The following is a 17,828-nucleotide window of genomic DNA, read 5'->3' as shown; positions in this document are numbered from 1 at the left end:
ATTTTTGTTGTTGTTCTGCACGATTTCATAATGATATAAAAGTTTTAGAAGTGTCTCCTGTGAGCTCCAAATATATATTTTTGGCTTTTCTCTCCCTTATATTCTTAATTGATCTTTTTTTAATTTTTTTTTTTTTTCTGGGTGAAATCAAAGAGCGAGAGGCATGGCATTTTGTTTATTTACACACTAAAACAGGAGCCAGATTTCTTAATATTATTATTGCTATTTTGTTTTCCAGTTTAATTTCTTGTAAGCCTGAGATACCACGTGTGGAGGCCCTGTTGAGAAGGAAGCAATTATACATTAGGTCTCTCCACATTTATGTTAAGGGCTGTGGGAATTATCAAACTGGGGATCTGCTGGAGCTGCAGGTGGGCCCGGAGTGGCACTTGCTTCCTCTCTGGAACCAAAAATCAGCTGAGAAAGAGCTGCAAGCATTACACAGTGCATTGGCTTGTTTAATTTGTGAAAGACTACTGTGTAATAGGGCAAAGTACTACAGTCTAAAGTCTTAAAACTTCTGGTTTCATACAGCTTCACTGAGCCTCCAAGGTGGTGCTGCCCCATCACTTCACCCTTTCCACTCACAGGATGGTTTTTTACCTCACACTCAGCATTAATTGAGGTGGAGAAGAGAGCTTCAGTGGCCTTTGGCAGCTCCCTAGCAAAGCTGAGAACATTGAGTGTATTCCTGGTATTTGATAGTCAGTGGATGTATAGTTCATTGGGGACGAGCCTCAGAGGCATGGTGGACTGGACGGAATTCTTTGGGAAAGCTGTTGAGAAAAGCCAGTAACAAAGTCTTGTGCAAACTTCACTTGCTAAGGGCTGGGTCCTACACTGGGCTCACAACAATCCCAGCCAGCCCTGCAGGCTTGGGAAAGTGTCTGGAAAGCTGGCCAGTGGAAAGGACCTGGGGTAATGGTGACAGTGGCTGAATGTGAGCCAGGAGTGACCAGGTGGGCAGGAAGGGCGGTGGCACCTGGATTGGATCGGGAACAGGGTGGCAGCAGGAGCAGGGCAGTGATTGCCCCCTGTGCTGGGCACTGGTGAGGCCACACTTCCAATTCTGGGGTCACTTTTGGGTTCCTCACGACAAGAAGGACATTGAGGGGCTGGAGTGTGTCCAGGGAAGGGAATGGAGTTGACAAGGGGCTGGAGAATTCCTGAGGGAGCTGGGAAAAGGGCTCAGGCTGGAGCAAAGGAGGCTCAGGGGGGACCTTGTGGCTCTGCACAAGTCCCTGACAGGAGGGGGCAGCTGGGGGGGTCGGGCTCTGCTCCCAGGGAACAGGGACAGGAGGAGAGGGAACGGCCTCAGGCTGGGCCAGGGGAGGTGTAGACTGGATCTTAGGGAAAATTTCTTCACTGAAGGCATTGGGACAGGCTGCCCAGGGCAGTGGTGGAGTCACCACTCCTAGAAGTTTTCAAAAGGTGTGTGGATGTGGCGCTTGGGGACAGGGGTTAGTGGTGAACATGGTGATGCTGGGTTACTGGTTGGACTCGATGATCTTAGAGATCTCTTCCAACCTCAACAGTTCTGTAATTCTGTGGTTCACTCAGATGTAGTTGGACATGCTGACGCCTCCCAACCTTTGGCAGAAAGAGCTGAAAAGGAGAAGCTGGGCTGGAAGGGGGGTGACCCACAGCACAGCACACAATGTGCTGCCATCCTGTGCTCCGTCCCCGCAGGGACGGAGTGAAAACAATTCCCTCAGAGCTGGTTTGGTCTCAGCAGGAGCAGGAGAGGGAGCCCTTTCCTAAGCAGAGCCTGTTTGCAGAGGAACACGGGTTCACTCCTGGCAGGCAGCGTGAGTTAGAACCAGCAGAGCCTTGGAATCCGTGCCGAGCTCTGAGCTCCTGGAAGCGCCCACAGAAGCCAGCAGGGCTGCTGAGACTCCTGGAGTTAAGTGGAAGGAGCAGAGACTCCAAATAAACATCCAAAGTACAAGGCCTGGCTATTTCGAGACTTCTATTTCCCTTCAGCCAAATCCTGCAGTGTTTGAGAGCCCTGCAGATTTTGGCCAAAGTGATTAAGCATTTTAAAGAATAAAAAATTACAATGTGGGAGCAGATATTTGTCTGGATCCTCTTCCGTTCTCTGTTACCTGACATTAATGCTAATCTAAGTATTTAGATGAGTAGCTGAAAACCTCTATAATATTAACCACAGCTGGTTCATTCACAGCATCTGCAATTCTGGTTTTGTTTCCCATAGAAAACTGAAGATAAATCTTATTTCTCCTTCCATTTGCTTTACCTTTTCATTCTCTTTTCTCCCATGCCAAAAGTGCTGTTGCAGCATAGTCTGCAGGCATCCTGTGCACACATAGCAGAAAAAATTGGAAGTAAAACCACTGCCATGCTTTAAAAGAATACCTGGCCATCAAAATATCCTGGGGAAATGCAGATGCACAGCATTTTGACTCACACCTTTTAATGAAAGAAATTACAGGGGTCAGCGATGGTTCTTTATGTCATGATTGTATTTTTTGCCATGTCCTGAGGGGTTATTTCGTAAAAAAATACAACATGGTGTAGAGTTTGCATACCTACCCAGATTCTACAACTGGGTTTTTTTTTAGAATTTTTGTTTTTAATTAATCCAGGAGAAAAGCAATATACAGGTGGCAGCAAATCTTCATTTATCCCCAGCTGTAAGCAGACAGCAGCCAATTTAATTTCTCAATTCACAGAATCCCAGCACACCAGGTTGGAAGGGACCTCAAGGATCACCTGGTCCAACCTTCCCTGGCAAAAGCAAGGTCCAGACAAGGTGACCCAGCACCCTGTCCAGCCAAATCTTAAAAGTGCCCAGGATTTGGGAACTCAGCACTTCCCTTGGGGGATGGTTTCATTGGCTGGTTGTTCTCTTGCAAAATTTTCCTTTTTCTCTCCAATGGGAAAATCCCCAGGAGCTATTTGTACCCATGGCCCCTTGTCTTTTCCATGTGATTCCTTGGAAAAAGGGAGTCTCCATCTTACTTGTAGCCAGCCTTTAAATGCTGGGATGTGGTGATGTTGTACAGGCAGTGCACACACATTTATCCAGAATTATGTCAGTGATTCCTCCATGCTCCTTCACAGCAATTTAATTTGACTTAACAAATTAAAAATGACATTTATGTCTCAGTGCCACTTCAGTGGAGAATTTGAAACCCCTTTCAGGTCATTTTGATGCTGTTGTTTATGGTTCATCTTCAAAGGAGTATTCACCTCTTGTTGTTGAGTCCCTGTTCCTCTCAGTTGTGTGCAAGGCCAAGTGAAATGTGAATTACTCACTATGTTTTTCATTTTTTTTCTTTTTATTTAGAGATTCTTAAGGGAATAAAAACCTAAATTTAAAAGTACCCAGTCAAGTGTCTTATCCATGACTCCAACAAAAAACTGCTGTATCTGTAGTTTCTTAAGATCTGTAGGAACTTGGGAGAGATGATGTTGAAGGAACAAACTCAGGTCACAGATAAGCAAATTATTAAAGACTTTCCTGAGTCTTTTATCCTGGCCAGAGCCTCGAATGGCAGCAAGGAAAGGTTCTCTGCTTCCTTTGATATCTTGAGGTGGGGTTGGGCCTTGTGGCCTCTAAATCATTCTGTGATTCTCCTTAGTGCTGAATATTTATCTGGGAATATTTATCGTTAACCTGAGCACACAGAGGGAAGAATGAGTGGAATGGAATTCATGATCTTTAGAAATTGTAAAAATATAAACAGGTGTTGAACTTGATGCCTGTCCTTGCGTTAAAGACTTTCTATTGCTTTTCCAGAAAAAACCCACGATGAATAATGACTTTTTTGGGAAGGTTACATGGGGTTAGAAGGTCAAGATTTCCCCATTTCACAGCTTGAGCAAACAAAATTGGGGAAAGGCAAGAAAAAGCCACTTCAGAACAGTTGAGAAACAATTCTTTGGTCTTGGCTACAGAAACGTGTTGGAGTTGTTGCTCATGCAGCCCCTGAAGTTGAAGTGTTTTCCTAATTTTCCATATTCCCTTAAGTCTATCAGTGCAAAGTGTGGTGGTGCCGTGGAAACCCTTCAGTTGTCAGCTGAATAAATAATTTCTAGATGAGTAAATCTGAGCTGGCAGTTCTGCAGTGGGGTGGAACCACCTTTTGCTGAGTTAGATGGGCAGATTTGGTCTGTACAGCTCCATTTCTGTTCTGGTAGTTAAGAAGAAGAGCATGTGGTGCTTGAAATTCTGGTTTTCACATATAAAGCCAACCAACTTCCCTCCCCCAGTTTCAAGAAAAACGGCATAAAATTAGAGTCAGAGCACTGAAATCAGAAAAAAAAAGGGTAAAACGGGACCAAGGGAGCAAAAGGACTTTGCAATCAGGACCTGAAGTTAAGGATATTTCCTAGGAGCTCAAAGGGAATGACTCAGAATCAGAAAGGCACAAAGAATTGGGAGTATCGTGACGTCAGGACAGAAATTTCCTGCTGCCATTAGCGAGCAGAGGGAGGCAGCAGTGAATCCCATTGTCCAGAGGCAGAGATCTGTGCAGTTGCAGGAGCAGGGAGGATAATTGATTCTGCACTCATCCTTCTATTGTGAGCAATCACCTGAATTATCCCCGATTGCGCCTGCCTTTCCCCCTGTGCCTGGCCACTGCTGCTTTGCTGCCAGCATTCTGCCAGTGCAGAGGGATATTCCAGGCACCAGGGACTGGTTTATGGCTCTGGAACTTGGCTTCAAGGTGCCTTTTCCAACCAAAAGCTGACTCTCTCCGAGGTGCTTCAGCTCCACTACCAGGAAAGTGCCAGTGAGCTCAGAGCCAGGATTTCTCTTCCTGCCAGAGTCTCTCAGCTGAGTTCACCTCAGCTGGGCACTGTTTAGTGCTTCCCATTCCCAAAATATCCCTCGTTATTTGGTAAGAAGCCTTTTTTTCTAGCAGTGCCCTGCATTCTGACACAGATAGGGTTGGGTTAGGGAATTGCCATAGACACCAAGCAGAACGTTACTCATATTTCATAGGATCTTAGAAATTACGGATGGAAAAGGACTTTTAAGGTCATTTCTATGGCAGATGAATCACTGCTATATATATTTATATTTGCTGTAATACTTTTTCCAGGTTTTGTCTGGTCCAGTCTTAGATGACTCAAGTGACACCTCTCCCCTGATAATACATTCCAGTTTCTAGCAGTCCTTATTATAAGGATTTTTTTTGTTGTATTCACCTTCCATTTGCTATTTTTTTCCCTGTTTCCCACAGCTGAAGTTAATTTTTGACTAGTGTTTCTGTTCCTTGCTATATATCACCTCTGTTAAAATACTTAAAGTATTTTTCATGTTCCTTCAGGGTTTTTTACAAGACAGGCTTGTACTGTCTGCTCAATATTTTTCTCTTTCTTGCTCTGAACTTTTGCTGTTGTTTTTCTGCTAGGTTTTATTGATTTGTTTTTTATTTCCTCCATGTATTTAAGGATTTCTCTACCATTGTCACACTGTGACTCTCACAGATAACAGGGCAAGATCTGTCACCTTCTGCTCCTGGCCTGGTCCTCAGCATTATAAATCACAGTACAGGTGAACCCATCGTGTTAGTGAAAATTCTGCTTTTTCTCTCTCATATGTTCCAAAAAAAAAAAAAAAAAGGCCCTGAAAACATCTTTATAGAAATAGGAAATCCTTAGAGGAAAAAAATGCAGATCTTCAGAAAGATCCCTTAAGTCCTTTACAAATATATTCAGGCTTGTTTAGTTGTTTTGGGTTTTTATTCTTTTCGATATCTGACACTTTCAAAATATTGTTGTATAAATATTATAAGGACCATAACGCTTTCAAAATACTATTTTGAAAGCGTTATGGTCCTTAAAGGATTGATATTCATGCTCTCCGTTATTAACAGGAATAAAAAAGCTTATTTTCCATGTGAGGACTGAGCCAATACCTGTCAATTACAGATGGTTGAGTGCCTAAAGCTGCAAAGAGCCTCTCCTATCTTTTTATCCTGCATCATCCGCAGCCACAATCTGTGCTGACCTGCATTAGGAGATTGGCAGAGAACATAGGCCATGAGTGTCTGAGCAAGTCCCAGGCAGGATTTGATGTTCCCTTGGTCAGTGTAAGCAGCAACGCAGAGCACAAGCAACCCGGGAGGTTTCTGGACTGCACTGGTGGTAATTTCTTGACACACTGGGACAGGAAAATTCATTGCCTGTTGAAGGTTAATATGTGAATGTCTCATTTCACAAGGAATACTGATCAACACTCCAGTTTTAGTGCTATTTTTTTAAAAAATAAAGTTGAATTTCCAAGTCAAAGGAAAAATAGTTCCAGCAAAGTTATGTAATGTACATTATTTACTCTGCAGCTTTGGTTGGCTCCAGTCTTTCCTACTGTGCATTTTGGTGTAAAAGTAGGTTTTCTAGGAATATTCTGTATGGTTTGCCTGGTGGGCTGCAATATTTCAGTGTCACGTACAAAATTGGTGCGTAGGATGGGATGGCTTTGTCTAAAATAGCACCTGGCAGTTTGGTGAGTAATGAAGCTTTGATCCTGGGAGGTGTTGAGCAGTTCCTAAAAGTCCTCACCACCTGGATAGCTTGTTCTGTGGGATGAGGTCTGAGCTCCCATGGCTGTATCATTTTGGACTCGATCTTGTTTAAAACCAGCCAGAAAGCCCCAGATTATTCCAGGATTCTCAGTGTGTGTGTGTGAGCAATGCCTGAGGAATTAATTCAGTTTTTCCGCCTGTGAGAGGAAGAGGATGCACTGGGCTGGGGTGGCATTTCTAGGAAGTGGGAGTTTAGTCAGAGTGCGGCGTTCCAGACGAGAGAACGGAAAGGAACGCGGGGCTGGAGCAGCCCAGGAGTAAATTACGTTGGCACATTTCCTTCCACCTTTGTCTGGGAGCTCTGTGTTGTCCTTCAGCCACACTTTGCATCATCTCCAGCTTCCCCCCGTGCTTTGGAGTGGATTTGGAGGCAGGAAACATGAGAATAGTGCAGCCACACCTTCCTGGAGAGAGCAACCAAACCCTCCTGGAGGGCTTCTGATCCCTTACTCCAGGGAGTAAGTCTGGGTTTGACTCTTACAGCCAGCAGCAGAGGAACATCTGTCAAACTGGGCTCATCTGTGGGGAATATGGATTTAACCCGCCCATGGATGAAAAGAAAGGTCATGGTTGCCAAATCAGGAGTGAAAACCTTCAAGAGCCTGGAGTTGTGTAACACCTTTTATAACATAATGCTTGGACCGGAAAAAAGGACCTAAAATAAAAGTTATGAACTATTGTGACTTTTGTGCGGTGCCAACGGATTTATGGCACCAGAGCCCACGGTGTAACATCTGTGGGGCTGCCATTGGCCCTTTTAGTATTTTTCCAGCACTCCATAGGAAGAGGCACTTTGCAATTGCTGGAAATGACAAACGGCTTCTGTATCATTTCTTTCTTTTTGGAGAGGAGGTAAATCTGGAGAGGTCCAGCCCATTGCCTGAAAAGCAGTCAGTGAGTTGAGAATTTGCATTAGAGGATCATTGAGGTATCTTCCAGCTCCATGACTGTGGAATTACTTGCTCCTTAAAAAAAAATCAGTTTGTGTGCAGATATCATGAGGAATTTTTTTTACCCCTATTTATCCCTCAGATTACTTTACCAGGAGGTAAAATCTCTGTGGGGTCACCTGTGGGGTCTCTGTTTTTTGAACTCACCTTTTTTTATAATGGGATAAGAGAATTACCCCATCCTCAGCATAAGCTTTTGTTTCCCAATTTAACAGTTGATATTAGCTCTCAGGAAAATCATTTATATTGCTAATACCTGTCAGGTTACAGTGGTTCGGACTGTTAAAAATCTGAGGTTTCTGACAGGAAATGGAAGACCACGAATATTCCACATCCTTAAAAATTAAGTGGCCTCGGAGTTGAAGGCCCAAACCAGAGAGAGTGGGTACTTCATGGATGGTAAATGGAGCAGAGGGTTGGATTCACCTCCACTGATGTGAATTGATTGAGTGCCAAAATCTGGGACCCCTTTTCTGTGCTTTGTGTCTTGTAGGTGCTGTGCATTTTTATTTATTGGAAATTTATCTCCCTTTCTTAAATTTTACTGATTCTAGTTCATTTTGCTGGCAGCAGTTTTGAGTTGCTGAACATAATGGTGAGTTCACACAGGTGGTACTGAGTTCTTTGGAAATCCCAGTGTGAGGGTGTCACACTCCAAAATCTCTGGTGGAGGACGGTAGGAACAAAGCAGCTCCACTTTTATTACAATTCTGATTTTGTAGTTGGTGATAAATATTCATTCATAGCGTGTGGATGAGCTTTGTGTTCAGGCAAGCCCAAGTCATCAGGCACTTCAAACCATCTTGTAGTTCAACCTGTGATTATGGTCATCCCTTTTTTACGTACAAACCTTCTCAACAAAGATTTCAAATTGTCACAGTTAATAAAATTCGGCAGGACAAATTCCTGTTCATGTGTGAGGGAATCTGTTTCTATCAGAAGTGACCACTTCTGTTAGAAATGACCCTTTCAATGACAAGTTTCTCATTTACCTGTTTTATATCTGCCAGTGTTCACAAATCTGTCTGTCATCTGTTCACAAGCTAATTTTTCATATTGCAAATGTGCAAATCAGATCAGATGCAGGTCTTCACTAAAAAGGAACTTTGGAGAAATTAAGCGTATGAGCCTCTGTTACCTTTGTCAACCAGACTTGCCAAAACGATAGAATTTATATTAAATCTTCATGACAAGACCTTTTCCCTGTAGAAAAATATTGCCTGGCATTGATTGTGATCATGTCCTTTGCATCTTTACAATTGCTTTTAGTAATTCTGGTTTTGTAATTGTGCCCCAAAACAGTGGCAAGCTGCACCACAGAGAATGGCCTTTTTTACCCTTTTGCAAACAGCAATAGAGGTTATTTTTTAATTACCTGCTCTGCAGATTTTACTCACTATCCCAAGAATATTGGATATGTCTCCCTGTTCTACATGCAGTAAAAAAGCTGTTGTAATCTGGCAATGAAAATAAGTTTTACCACCACAATCACCTTAAAGGTACTGATGTTTAATTTTTAAGCCCCTTTGTTTATTTGACCTCTTGTGAGTGTTGGTGTAAATAGGAAATGGTGGAATGCACATCCATTATTGTGCCAAGGAGCTCCCTCTCTGCGAGTTCAGCTCTCCTCTGTAAATCCATTTTTCTACAATGCTTGGAGGCCAGAGAGGAATGTTCAAATATTTAGAGAAAGTACTGTATAGTATGTTTAGAATGAAGCATATTTTCTTCCTGTCCCATTTTCCTGCCGTGATGGATGACTTCCCCCTTCCCTAAGTATTCCAACGGAATGGTTTTACACCTACAGTAAATTTTCCTGGAACAGCAGCCCTCTGCTGAAATGGAAATTGCAGTAAATGTCCTGGCTGTTTTGAGAAACACAACCTGCAAAAATACCCCACTTAAGCAGAAAACACCCAACATTAATCTTGGATGTCAGTGCTTTCCTCAGCTTGATGGGAATTCTCAGCCTTGAGAATTCAGAGCACTTTGCATCCCGGGCTTGGTTCTTCCTGGAATGGGTGTAGAACCAACATCTTTTAGACTTCCCAGAGAGAATTAACACTACAAAAACTGGTGCCAGGTGGGCTGTATGTGAATTGTACCATGGGTGGCTGTATTTTCATTTATATATAGAAACTGTAGCGCAGCATTCAGTGTCTGAATCACAGGATCACAGAATGGTTTTGTTGAAAAGGACCTTAAAGATCATCCTGCCACAGGCAGGGACACCTCCCACTAGACCAGCTTGCTCCAAGCCCTGTCCAACCTGGCCTTGGAAGGTTTTAAAAACTCTTGCAAAATTAGATAGAAATGGGCTGATTGCAAAGAAACGCTAGGAAAGAAGAGAGAATAGTGTGCAATCTCAGACAAAACAAAAATGTGGCTCTTGGTTATGCCTGAGAGACATGACTTGGCTGAGAAACGTTTTATTGGTGAATTTATTGCCATTAAGACCCTCTCCTTGACCAGGAGAGAGGGAAATAGTAGCAAGTAGCTGTGGGAAGGGAATCTCAGCTGAAATTCGTGTTAGGAAACACCAAGGGGAGATCTGATTGTGTTGTAAAATACACCACAATCAACTCTATTAAATTCTATATCACATAAAATCACTGTAATATTCAGTGGGAGCTCAGTGCTGCTTGTGTCACTGTATAAATTTGTTCTCAGTCCTCTTATTTTTATTGACCTGCTGGGCCTCCCATTTATTTTTACCTGAAGTTCCTAGAATGTGGGTGATTCATTTCTATTCTGTCTGTCCCAAATTGGGGCCACCCACATTTCCTTGCTTCAGTCCTTTAACTTATTTATAGATAAAAAGAGAAGTGTTTCTGTTCTTATAGTATCAAATACTGTCAGTGAGAAAGCTGCCAAAATGCCTTTAAACTGGGCAAATCCTGAGTGTGATATGTCTGTGTCCTGCTTTTATTATTTCATACTCTGAAAAGGAAATTAAGCTCATGGAAAGTATGTGACATGACAGCAGTCATTGCTGTAATATCATGCATACAAAGAATGTTGCTGAGGAAATTATTCCATACTATTTTTGAAAGGATTGTCAGTGCAATACCTTTTTTTCCCAAAGCAAAAGACAGTGATACAGTATTGCTTTTTTGGGAAAAAAGATAAAAAAAGTCAATTTCTAGCATTTTTAGAAATAGTTATTCAAAGTTTTCCTTGATTCTGAATTTGTTTTGGTGTGAATTCAACAGGAAGAATAAAACCCGTCTCATCTCCAAAAATCTGACATTTTATTTCAGCTCTGACTTCACAGCCGAGTTTAAATGCTTAGTCCTTTTAGTAGTTACTCATATGAATTTTAACCTTTTAATTGTTCATATACAATTAAATCACAAGAGAAGTTGAACAACTGATCCCTCTTAGTGGATTAAAAAATAACCCAGGTAAAGGAGCCAGTCTAAGACCTATTCCCACTTTCATTATTTGGATATTTCAGGTCGTTTAATGACTAATTTGAATCTTACTCTGATCCCTATCAGGGATGTACATTTTATTTTATGGCCTGATCTGTCATACCACACAAATGAAATGAAATTGATGCTGAAACAGGACTGAAATCCAAAATCAAACACAGGGTGTTCCTCTGTGCTGGCTGCTTTTCCTGATGAGCTCCTGGAGTGCAGCTTTCTTCCATTGAGAAAAATTTTGCTCTGAGACCATTTATTTCTTACACCATGTATTTATTTTTTTATATATGTTTATATACACACACACAGAGCTAAAAGTTATATCCTTGTGTGGGAATGCTCCCTATTTCTTACTGTTTATTCAAACACCTTTTCTCATTTAAAATGAATGTTTTGTCATTCATTTTTTGATTAATTTTCATGTAGGAAGTCTCCAACATCCACTGGCTATAAAGAAGACCAGATGAAAGAAGTCCTAGAATTGGGTAAGTTCTGTCAAGTTTCAGTTTGGCTTTTGCCAAATCTTTTTGTATTGTTCAGAGCAGCTGTGACCAAATAAATACGTAGGAGGGGCTTCTTTTGTAACTCTTGGTTGATTTAGAGCAATTGCACTTGCTATAAACTTCTAGGTAAGACAAATCATTAAGAGATAATAAACCAAAGCTGGCTCGTGTATTTTGATCTGCCCTTTCTGGCTAAAACTGTCTTTTCCTTTTTATAAAGACAGTAAGTGTTAATTTTCACCTTGATGACCCCTGGCACTGAGCGTGCTGGGGAAAACAACTCTTTTCATCCAACTCTTGCATGATTTTCTTTTATTTCAGTCGATGTTGAGGATGAAGAGACAACTGGAGAACTTAATAAGACCCCAGATCTTTCAACAATTTATATGCTTCAAATCATGTCAAAGGCAATTGATATTTCTCTTGCAAAAGTAAGACTGATTATGGTAAATATAAATAGATGTGTGGGGTCGTTAATTGAGTTTCCTTAGCCAAAGTTGCAGTGGGTTGCTCTGCGTTGTGCTTTTGAACATGTGCTGTGTTCCTGAGTACATTCCTTATCCAGGTGACAAAGTAATTTAGGGGTGCCTAAATTCAGAAAAATACCCTCATGCATCAGCCCACCTGAAGCACAGATAATAGCTTTAATTAGTGAAGCTTGTATTATTTTCTTAATGCCTCTAGTCAGTTATTCATGTGCTTATTCTCCAGTCCTTTCCACTGACAGTGATTATTCCCCCGTCACTGTTTCTGCCTTGCTTATCTCCCCTATTTTGAGCAGAGATGAAATTATTAAATACTTTCCTTCCCATTCAGACAGAGGAGAAAAAAACCCAGACCAAATAACGAGAGTGTCTTCCAATTTAATTTCTAGCTCAAAGAGGTTGGAGTAACTACCAGCCCTGAGTAGTCTTTTTTATTTACTGAGCTCTGCTTTAGCATGAATGCAATTTATTCAGTGTGGCCATTGCTGAATTATTGTGGTCTGCAGTTGTTCAGGACCAAGGTCTGGATTTGTGCCACCTGAAATGCAGAAATCAAGCATTTAATTAACATCTCATCCAAGGTTCTTTTCTCCCTCATGTCACCATTGGTAGGCGTTGCTCTCCCAGCTGTTAAACTTCAGGCAATGTTCTGGGATGCTTTCATGGGAAACTGTGCCCCAGACATCAGACATAAATATTTTCCAGTGCTGAGCAGCTCCCAGCATTATGAGTGGAAGGAATATGGCAGGAAAAGGAAAATCTTGCTCCTTTTCATTGGGGTGTTGCTATTTACAGTATGGATAAAACAGAAGAGGGTGGTTATACGCAGTTAGTCATTACCCTTCCACACTCCTCCTTCCTTTTCTACAAATTGCTGTGTTTTGGATTTGTTTTTAAAATGAGAAATTTTTTTCTTTCCTTCTTTTATAGGAATTAAAAAATCTGCTGTTTGGTTCTAGTCTTTGTTGCTTCAGTGAAGAGTGGAAAATCCAGAGTTTTACATTTAACAATATCCCACAGCTAAAATACGGCATTGTGCAGAAAAAGGTGCTGTAAATTCCTTCCTAACAGCGATCTTTGCTTTTTACACTGACTTTACAAAGGCTGTGTATTTCAGCAGTGGAAAAAATTCATTTTCTAAAGACTTTGCTCTTTCTTTAAGTTCTCTGGTTCCCAGTGGATGATGTCACCTTGTGAAGTCATGGTGGGAGACTTGAGGCGGATGGAGGAGAACTTGAAGGAGCTGCAGAAAGTGTGCAAGTGTGTGTGTGTGTGTGTGATGGGGAATTATTCACAGGGAGGAAGAGGAGCCACTGCAGCTGAAAGCTGGTGGTGGTAAAAGAACAGAAGAGCAAAAATCAAGGGTGGAGTTAAAGAAGATATGTGGGGCTAAACAACTTAAGATGCAGCTTGATCTGTCTCAAAATGAGACATAGCAGGAGTTGCCTGGAAAATCACGTGGAGATTTTGATTTCCTAAAGCTACTGGGGTCAGGTGATGAGGCTCATTCCTAAAATAAAAGGAACAAACACCCTGCAGGGTCCCTGGGACCCTGGCACTGCTGGTGGGCTCATCTCTCTTGCAGCCACCTTTCTGTAATTCTGGCCTGCAGCCACAAGATGCCAACTCCTCCCTGCAACGAGGTTTTCATCAATTCCCTGGCAACATCTCCCAGGTGGACAGATCTGGAATGGCCAGCAGGTCCCTGTGATGACCACAGCTGGTAAAAGCACCGTGCCTGGACTTGGGCCAGCCTGGACAGCACGTGCCCAATCCATGGAAATTTTTGGTGCTAATGAAGATTTCTGTTCCAGGGTATTCAGTCACTTCTCCGGCCTCTCCCTTTTAGCCCTGTCTGGGCACCTGGCTCAAACACTGAGCCTGCAGTGCTTCACACCCCTCTGTGCTGCTCACCTTGGTTTCACAGGCTCAGACCAGGGACCCCCCTCGTGCCACAGGGTCATGGAGCTGCCCCCAAAATCCAACAGATCCCTTGTAAGAATGGATCCTCCCCAGCTGCTTGGTGCTTTTGTGCCTGCCCTTGTGGCTGTGTGTGTGCTCCTGGGGTATCCACAGCAGGTCTCTCCCCTCAGGAGCAGGGATCTGAGGAATTCAGTGAACACTTGTAGGCTCCTCTTTACAAAACACTCATTAAGCCTCTGTGCTGATGCAGAAAATCTTGATCTGACCTGAGAGAAGTAGACCATTATACAGAAATGAGAGGGAGAGAGGCTTTGAGGCAAGGACAATGGCTAATAAACATGTCATTAAGATGTTTAATTAACTTACCTCATCTAGTCAAATATTTCATTAGGCTGGTGATCTCGGAAGAAAGCTGCTTATCTTACAAGGCCTAGCAGAAAAAGAAGATATTAAATGTTAATTTAAACTCCAAAAGGAACCGTGGCAGTGGTGTTCACTGGCCCACAGTAAATGTCACTTTGGTGTTTCCAGCCCCTGCTGCTGGAGAAAGGATATCTCATCACTACTGGCCATTAAATTCCCCACCATAAATTGCAGTGCCGGAATGGTGCTTTGCTTAGACTGTGCCTGTTTCAGCTCGTTAACATATTTCCTCCTCACTTCCAAAATTCATTTCAGCTGAACAACTGTTTGGTTCTTTCTTACCTTAAATTTTTGTGGTGCTCTAAGAAGGTATTTAGAATAGATCCTGTAATTTTTACTTTGACTTCAAGGCTTTCCCTGAGGGACTGAAACAAACCTTGCTTTTTTCCTTGATATATTTCAAATTATTCACTCATCAGGTATTTAAATAAATCTAGAGAGGCAGTGTGTGTATAATATAAATGAGAAATGGGAAGGTGTCAATATCTAGGCTGTTTCCTAATTCCAGGACCTTTGTTCTCTAGGTTCCTCTCAGCATTTACCTGCAGGTCCTGTTCCCTTGGTGCTGCACATAGGACAACCAGAGAATTAAATTGATCCCTTTAATCACATTGCTGTGTGAAAACAGCAGTGCTGGCTGCCCTTTCCCTTCTTCTCCAGGGTTTTGGGAGGAGTTTGATGGGTGGCACTGTGGTGTAGCCTTGTGTCCTGCATATAGCCCAAACCAGCTATGAATCTACTTCCCATAAAATTTATAGTTAATACAGCATTTCTTGGTTTTGTGATTTTTTTTTTCCCTCTGAGATTAATAATTTGAAAGGTTCGAACTTTCTTGGTTTTCTTTCTCTTCCCCACTGAGAGGGAGAGAGAGGAAGGATCTCCCTGGTGCAGAGGGCTGTACTGAAAGCTGAAATCTTTGTTAACTGATGCAGGTGGGAACTCGAGGTGCTGAGAGGAGGTACAAGAGCAAGGCTTGTTTTCAGTCCATGGAAAACACTCAGATTTGATTTCTCCCTGAAAATTAAACTGCAGCTCAGTAGGGATCAGGAGATATTTAATTTGTATATCCCAGATTAAAAAAAAGCCCCACTTTCTTTTGACATTGTAGATGTCTAGGTCTCTTCAGGAAAAACAGGCAGGAACCCCAAGAACACTTAAAACCAGTGATTTTCCTTGGCTTGCACAAAACCCCAGAGCTCTAGAGAGCACTGTAAAAGTCATGGCTGGAAAGAGAGAGGTGAAAGGATGCCTTTGGGCTGGATGGGAGCTCACAGAGGTTTCCCCCAGCATCCATCCAGTTTTTTGCTCATGGAGTGTCCCATTTTCCCCCCAGGGTGGCCCATGTGGAGTTCTGGCTGCAGTCCAAGCCTGTGTCCTGCAGCAGCTGATCTTTGCAGACAGCAACAGGAACAGAGACCCCCGGTAAGTCAGAGAATTTCACCAATTTTTCCCTACAGGAGTAAAAAAAAATTATTTCTCTGCTGCAGCCACTCAGGAGCCTTTTGAGTTTGAACTTGCTGAACTTCTTTTTGTCTCAGAGAGAGAGAAAGAAAGCAGCATCTGATTTACTTGTGTTTACTTCCCACTGAACTGTAGGAATGTAGAAGTTGGTGTCTTATTGGTGTAATTGCTTGTGATTAACCCAAGAACCTCTGCAAAAACCCAACAGCTTGAATTGAGGCCAATGAAAATTATTTCGCCTCGAGGTCTTCATGGAAATCTGATTTCAAACAAAAAAGTAATCAAGGTTTGAAAGAGCACGAAGTTCATCCAGTGTTTGACACTAAGAATCTCAACAGGGTTGAAAAATTAAAGTTATAACAATTTTTTTCCTTGTGACTGTATTTGATCATCCATGTTTAAACTCCTTAATGGAATTTGAATTTATATGCTGTGTATTTTCTACTTGCTTTAAAGGGATTTTGTTAAGTGTTGCTACTGACAAGGAAATTGCTCGGACTGCTACAATAATAATAATGTACTTGTCACACTGCTAAAGGAACAGGGGTTATTGAATTAAATTCTGGAAATTAATGCCTCAAAAATGACTTTATTACCAGCTTTCACGTATTTACCTTTTGTTTTCAATACGAAATTAAGTCCATTACAAAAGAAAAATTCCACAAAGCTTCCCTGTGCCTTAAAGGAACAGAATGTTAAATAGGGAAAATTATTTTGCTGGGTTGTGCTGCCACCACCTTGTTTTATTTGTGACCTCCATTAGTCTGACCTCGATTTAGTCTGAAGAGAAGCTTTCATGCTGAGATCTTTCTTGAACTTCATTACCTTACAACATAAAAATGTTCCTCTTGTATTAAATTTTGGCCTTAAACACCCATTTTTCTGCTTGGAACTGTGTAAGAAAATGCTGTGGTCTCTGTTGATATTCCGTAGTGTTGTCTGGCTTCCACTTAATGTAAATTCACTGTTTGGGCTGTTTTTCATCAATATTGGAAAGAAAAAGGTACCTGTAGAGCATCATTATTTGTCTTCAGCATCCAGGATGGGAAGTGACAGAAATTACCCTGCAAAACTTTAGGATTCTAATTCAGATTATAATGAGGGCAGACTTCTCAAGGTTCTTGCCTGCATAAAAGGAAGACCTCAGAAACTTCCTTGCAAGAAGCTCGGTACATACTTAGGTTTTATGACCAGGGATCTCCACAGAAGAATTATTTCTGGTTGTGAAAACCAAGAATTTCTTTCAGCTTTGAGGGCGGCCTTTGATCATCTGCTCCTTGGTCCCTTTGTGTCTCAGGTCATCCTTAGTAAAAACAGAGATGGTAATTTTCCTCTTGCAGCATGGTTCAGAGATCAGAAATGAAATAAAATTGTGTGGCACCCAAAGAAGTGGATGGAGGCCAGGTTGTCTAAACTGTGTGTCCCAACTTGTGCCAGCTCCAGCCCATCCTGTTTACTTGGCAGAATTTGCCTCTCCTGTTTTTCCCCTCTTATTGTCCACATGGTTTTAAAAGATTTTTGTTTTTTATTCATGAGATAAACATAACTTTCCTTATGCTGTGTTTGCCATGGGCAGAAACTTTGAGTCAGGGAGAAAGAAAGGGAAGTCTCAAAGCTTGAAATAAGAGGATAAATACTCCTTTCTAATTCTAACCTGGATTTTCAAATTATCAACCACTTCACATGAAGTGTTTGATTTCAGGCTTCTTTCACATTCAAGAAATAATTATCATGTCTCCTTCTTCCTCTGCTGTCTCTCTCAGACACATAAATTAGTTGTGATTCCCATAAACTTCTGGGTGTCTGTATTAGAACACAGGCAGAGATAAGAGAAAGTTGTGATTATATTTTTTTTTCACTTGAAAACTCTCACCAATTATTTCCCATATCTCACATCCTTCAGAGGGGGAAACGTTCTCTAAGTGAATGTTACATTCAAGGCAGACATTGAACTTGAAAGGCTGTTTAATTTTTTTGTTGATTGGTGTTTCTTGTTTAGTCTTTTGAATTATTAGATCTTTTACTCAAACGCTGGGAACAGGTTTTGTCCTCTTCTCCCATGCTGGTAACACTCTAAAACTGATAAAATCTGAATTTC

The 17,828-nt window shown here is 41.7% G+C and overlaps 1 protein-coding gene across 3 annotated transcripts in view; it reads left to right on the top strand.

Moving 5' to 3' along the window:
- The window catches only part of MINDY4 (MINDY lysine 48 deubiquitinase 4), a 65,078-nt gene that overhangs the window by 6,918 nt on the left and 40,332 nt on the right, over positions 1 to 17,828 (top strand). For all 3 annotated transcript variants that reach the window (XM_010394806.4, XM_010394807.4, XM_010394805.4), the window contains exons 6-9: positions 11,362 to 11,420; positions 11,760 to 11,869; positions 12,854 to 12,970; positions 15,603 to 15,691. In XM_010394806.4, the coding sequence (XP_010393108.3) occupies positions 11,362 to 11,420; positions 11,760 to 11,869; positions 12,854 to 12,970; positions 15,603 to 15,691 (375 nt within the window). The remainder of the gene's footprint in view (positions 1 to 11,361; positions 11,421 to 11,759; positions 11,870 to 12,853; positions 12,971 to 15,602; positions 15,692 to 17,828) is intronic.

This window comes from Corvus cornix, chromosome 2, assembly GCF_000738735.6.
Source record: "Corvus cornix cornix isolate S_Up_H32 chromosome 2, ASM73873v5, whole genome shotgun sequence".
In the NCBI taxonomy this organism is placed as follows: Eukaryota; Metazoa; Chordata; class Aves; order Passeriformes; family Corvidae; genus Corvus; species Corvus cornix.
Note: the sequence above shows the minus strand (reverse complement) of the source record. Positions and strands in the feature narration are given on the sequence as shown.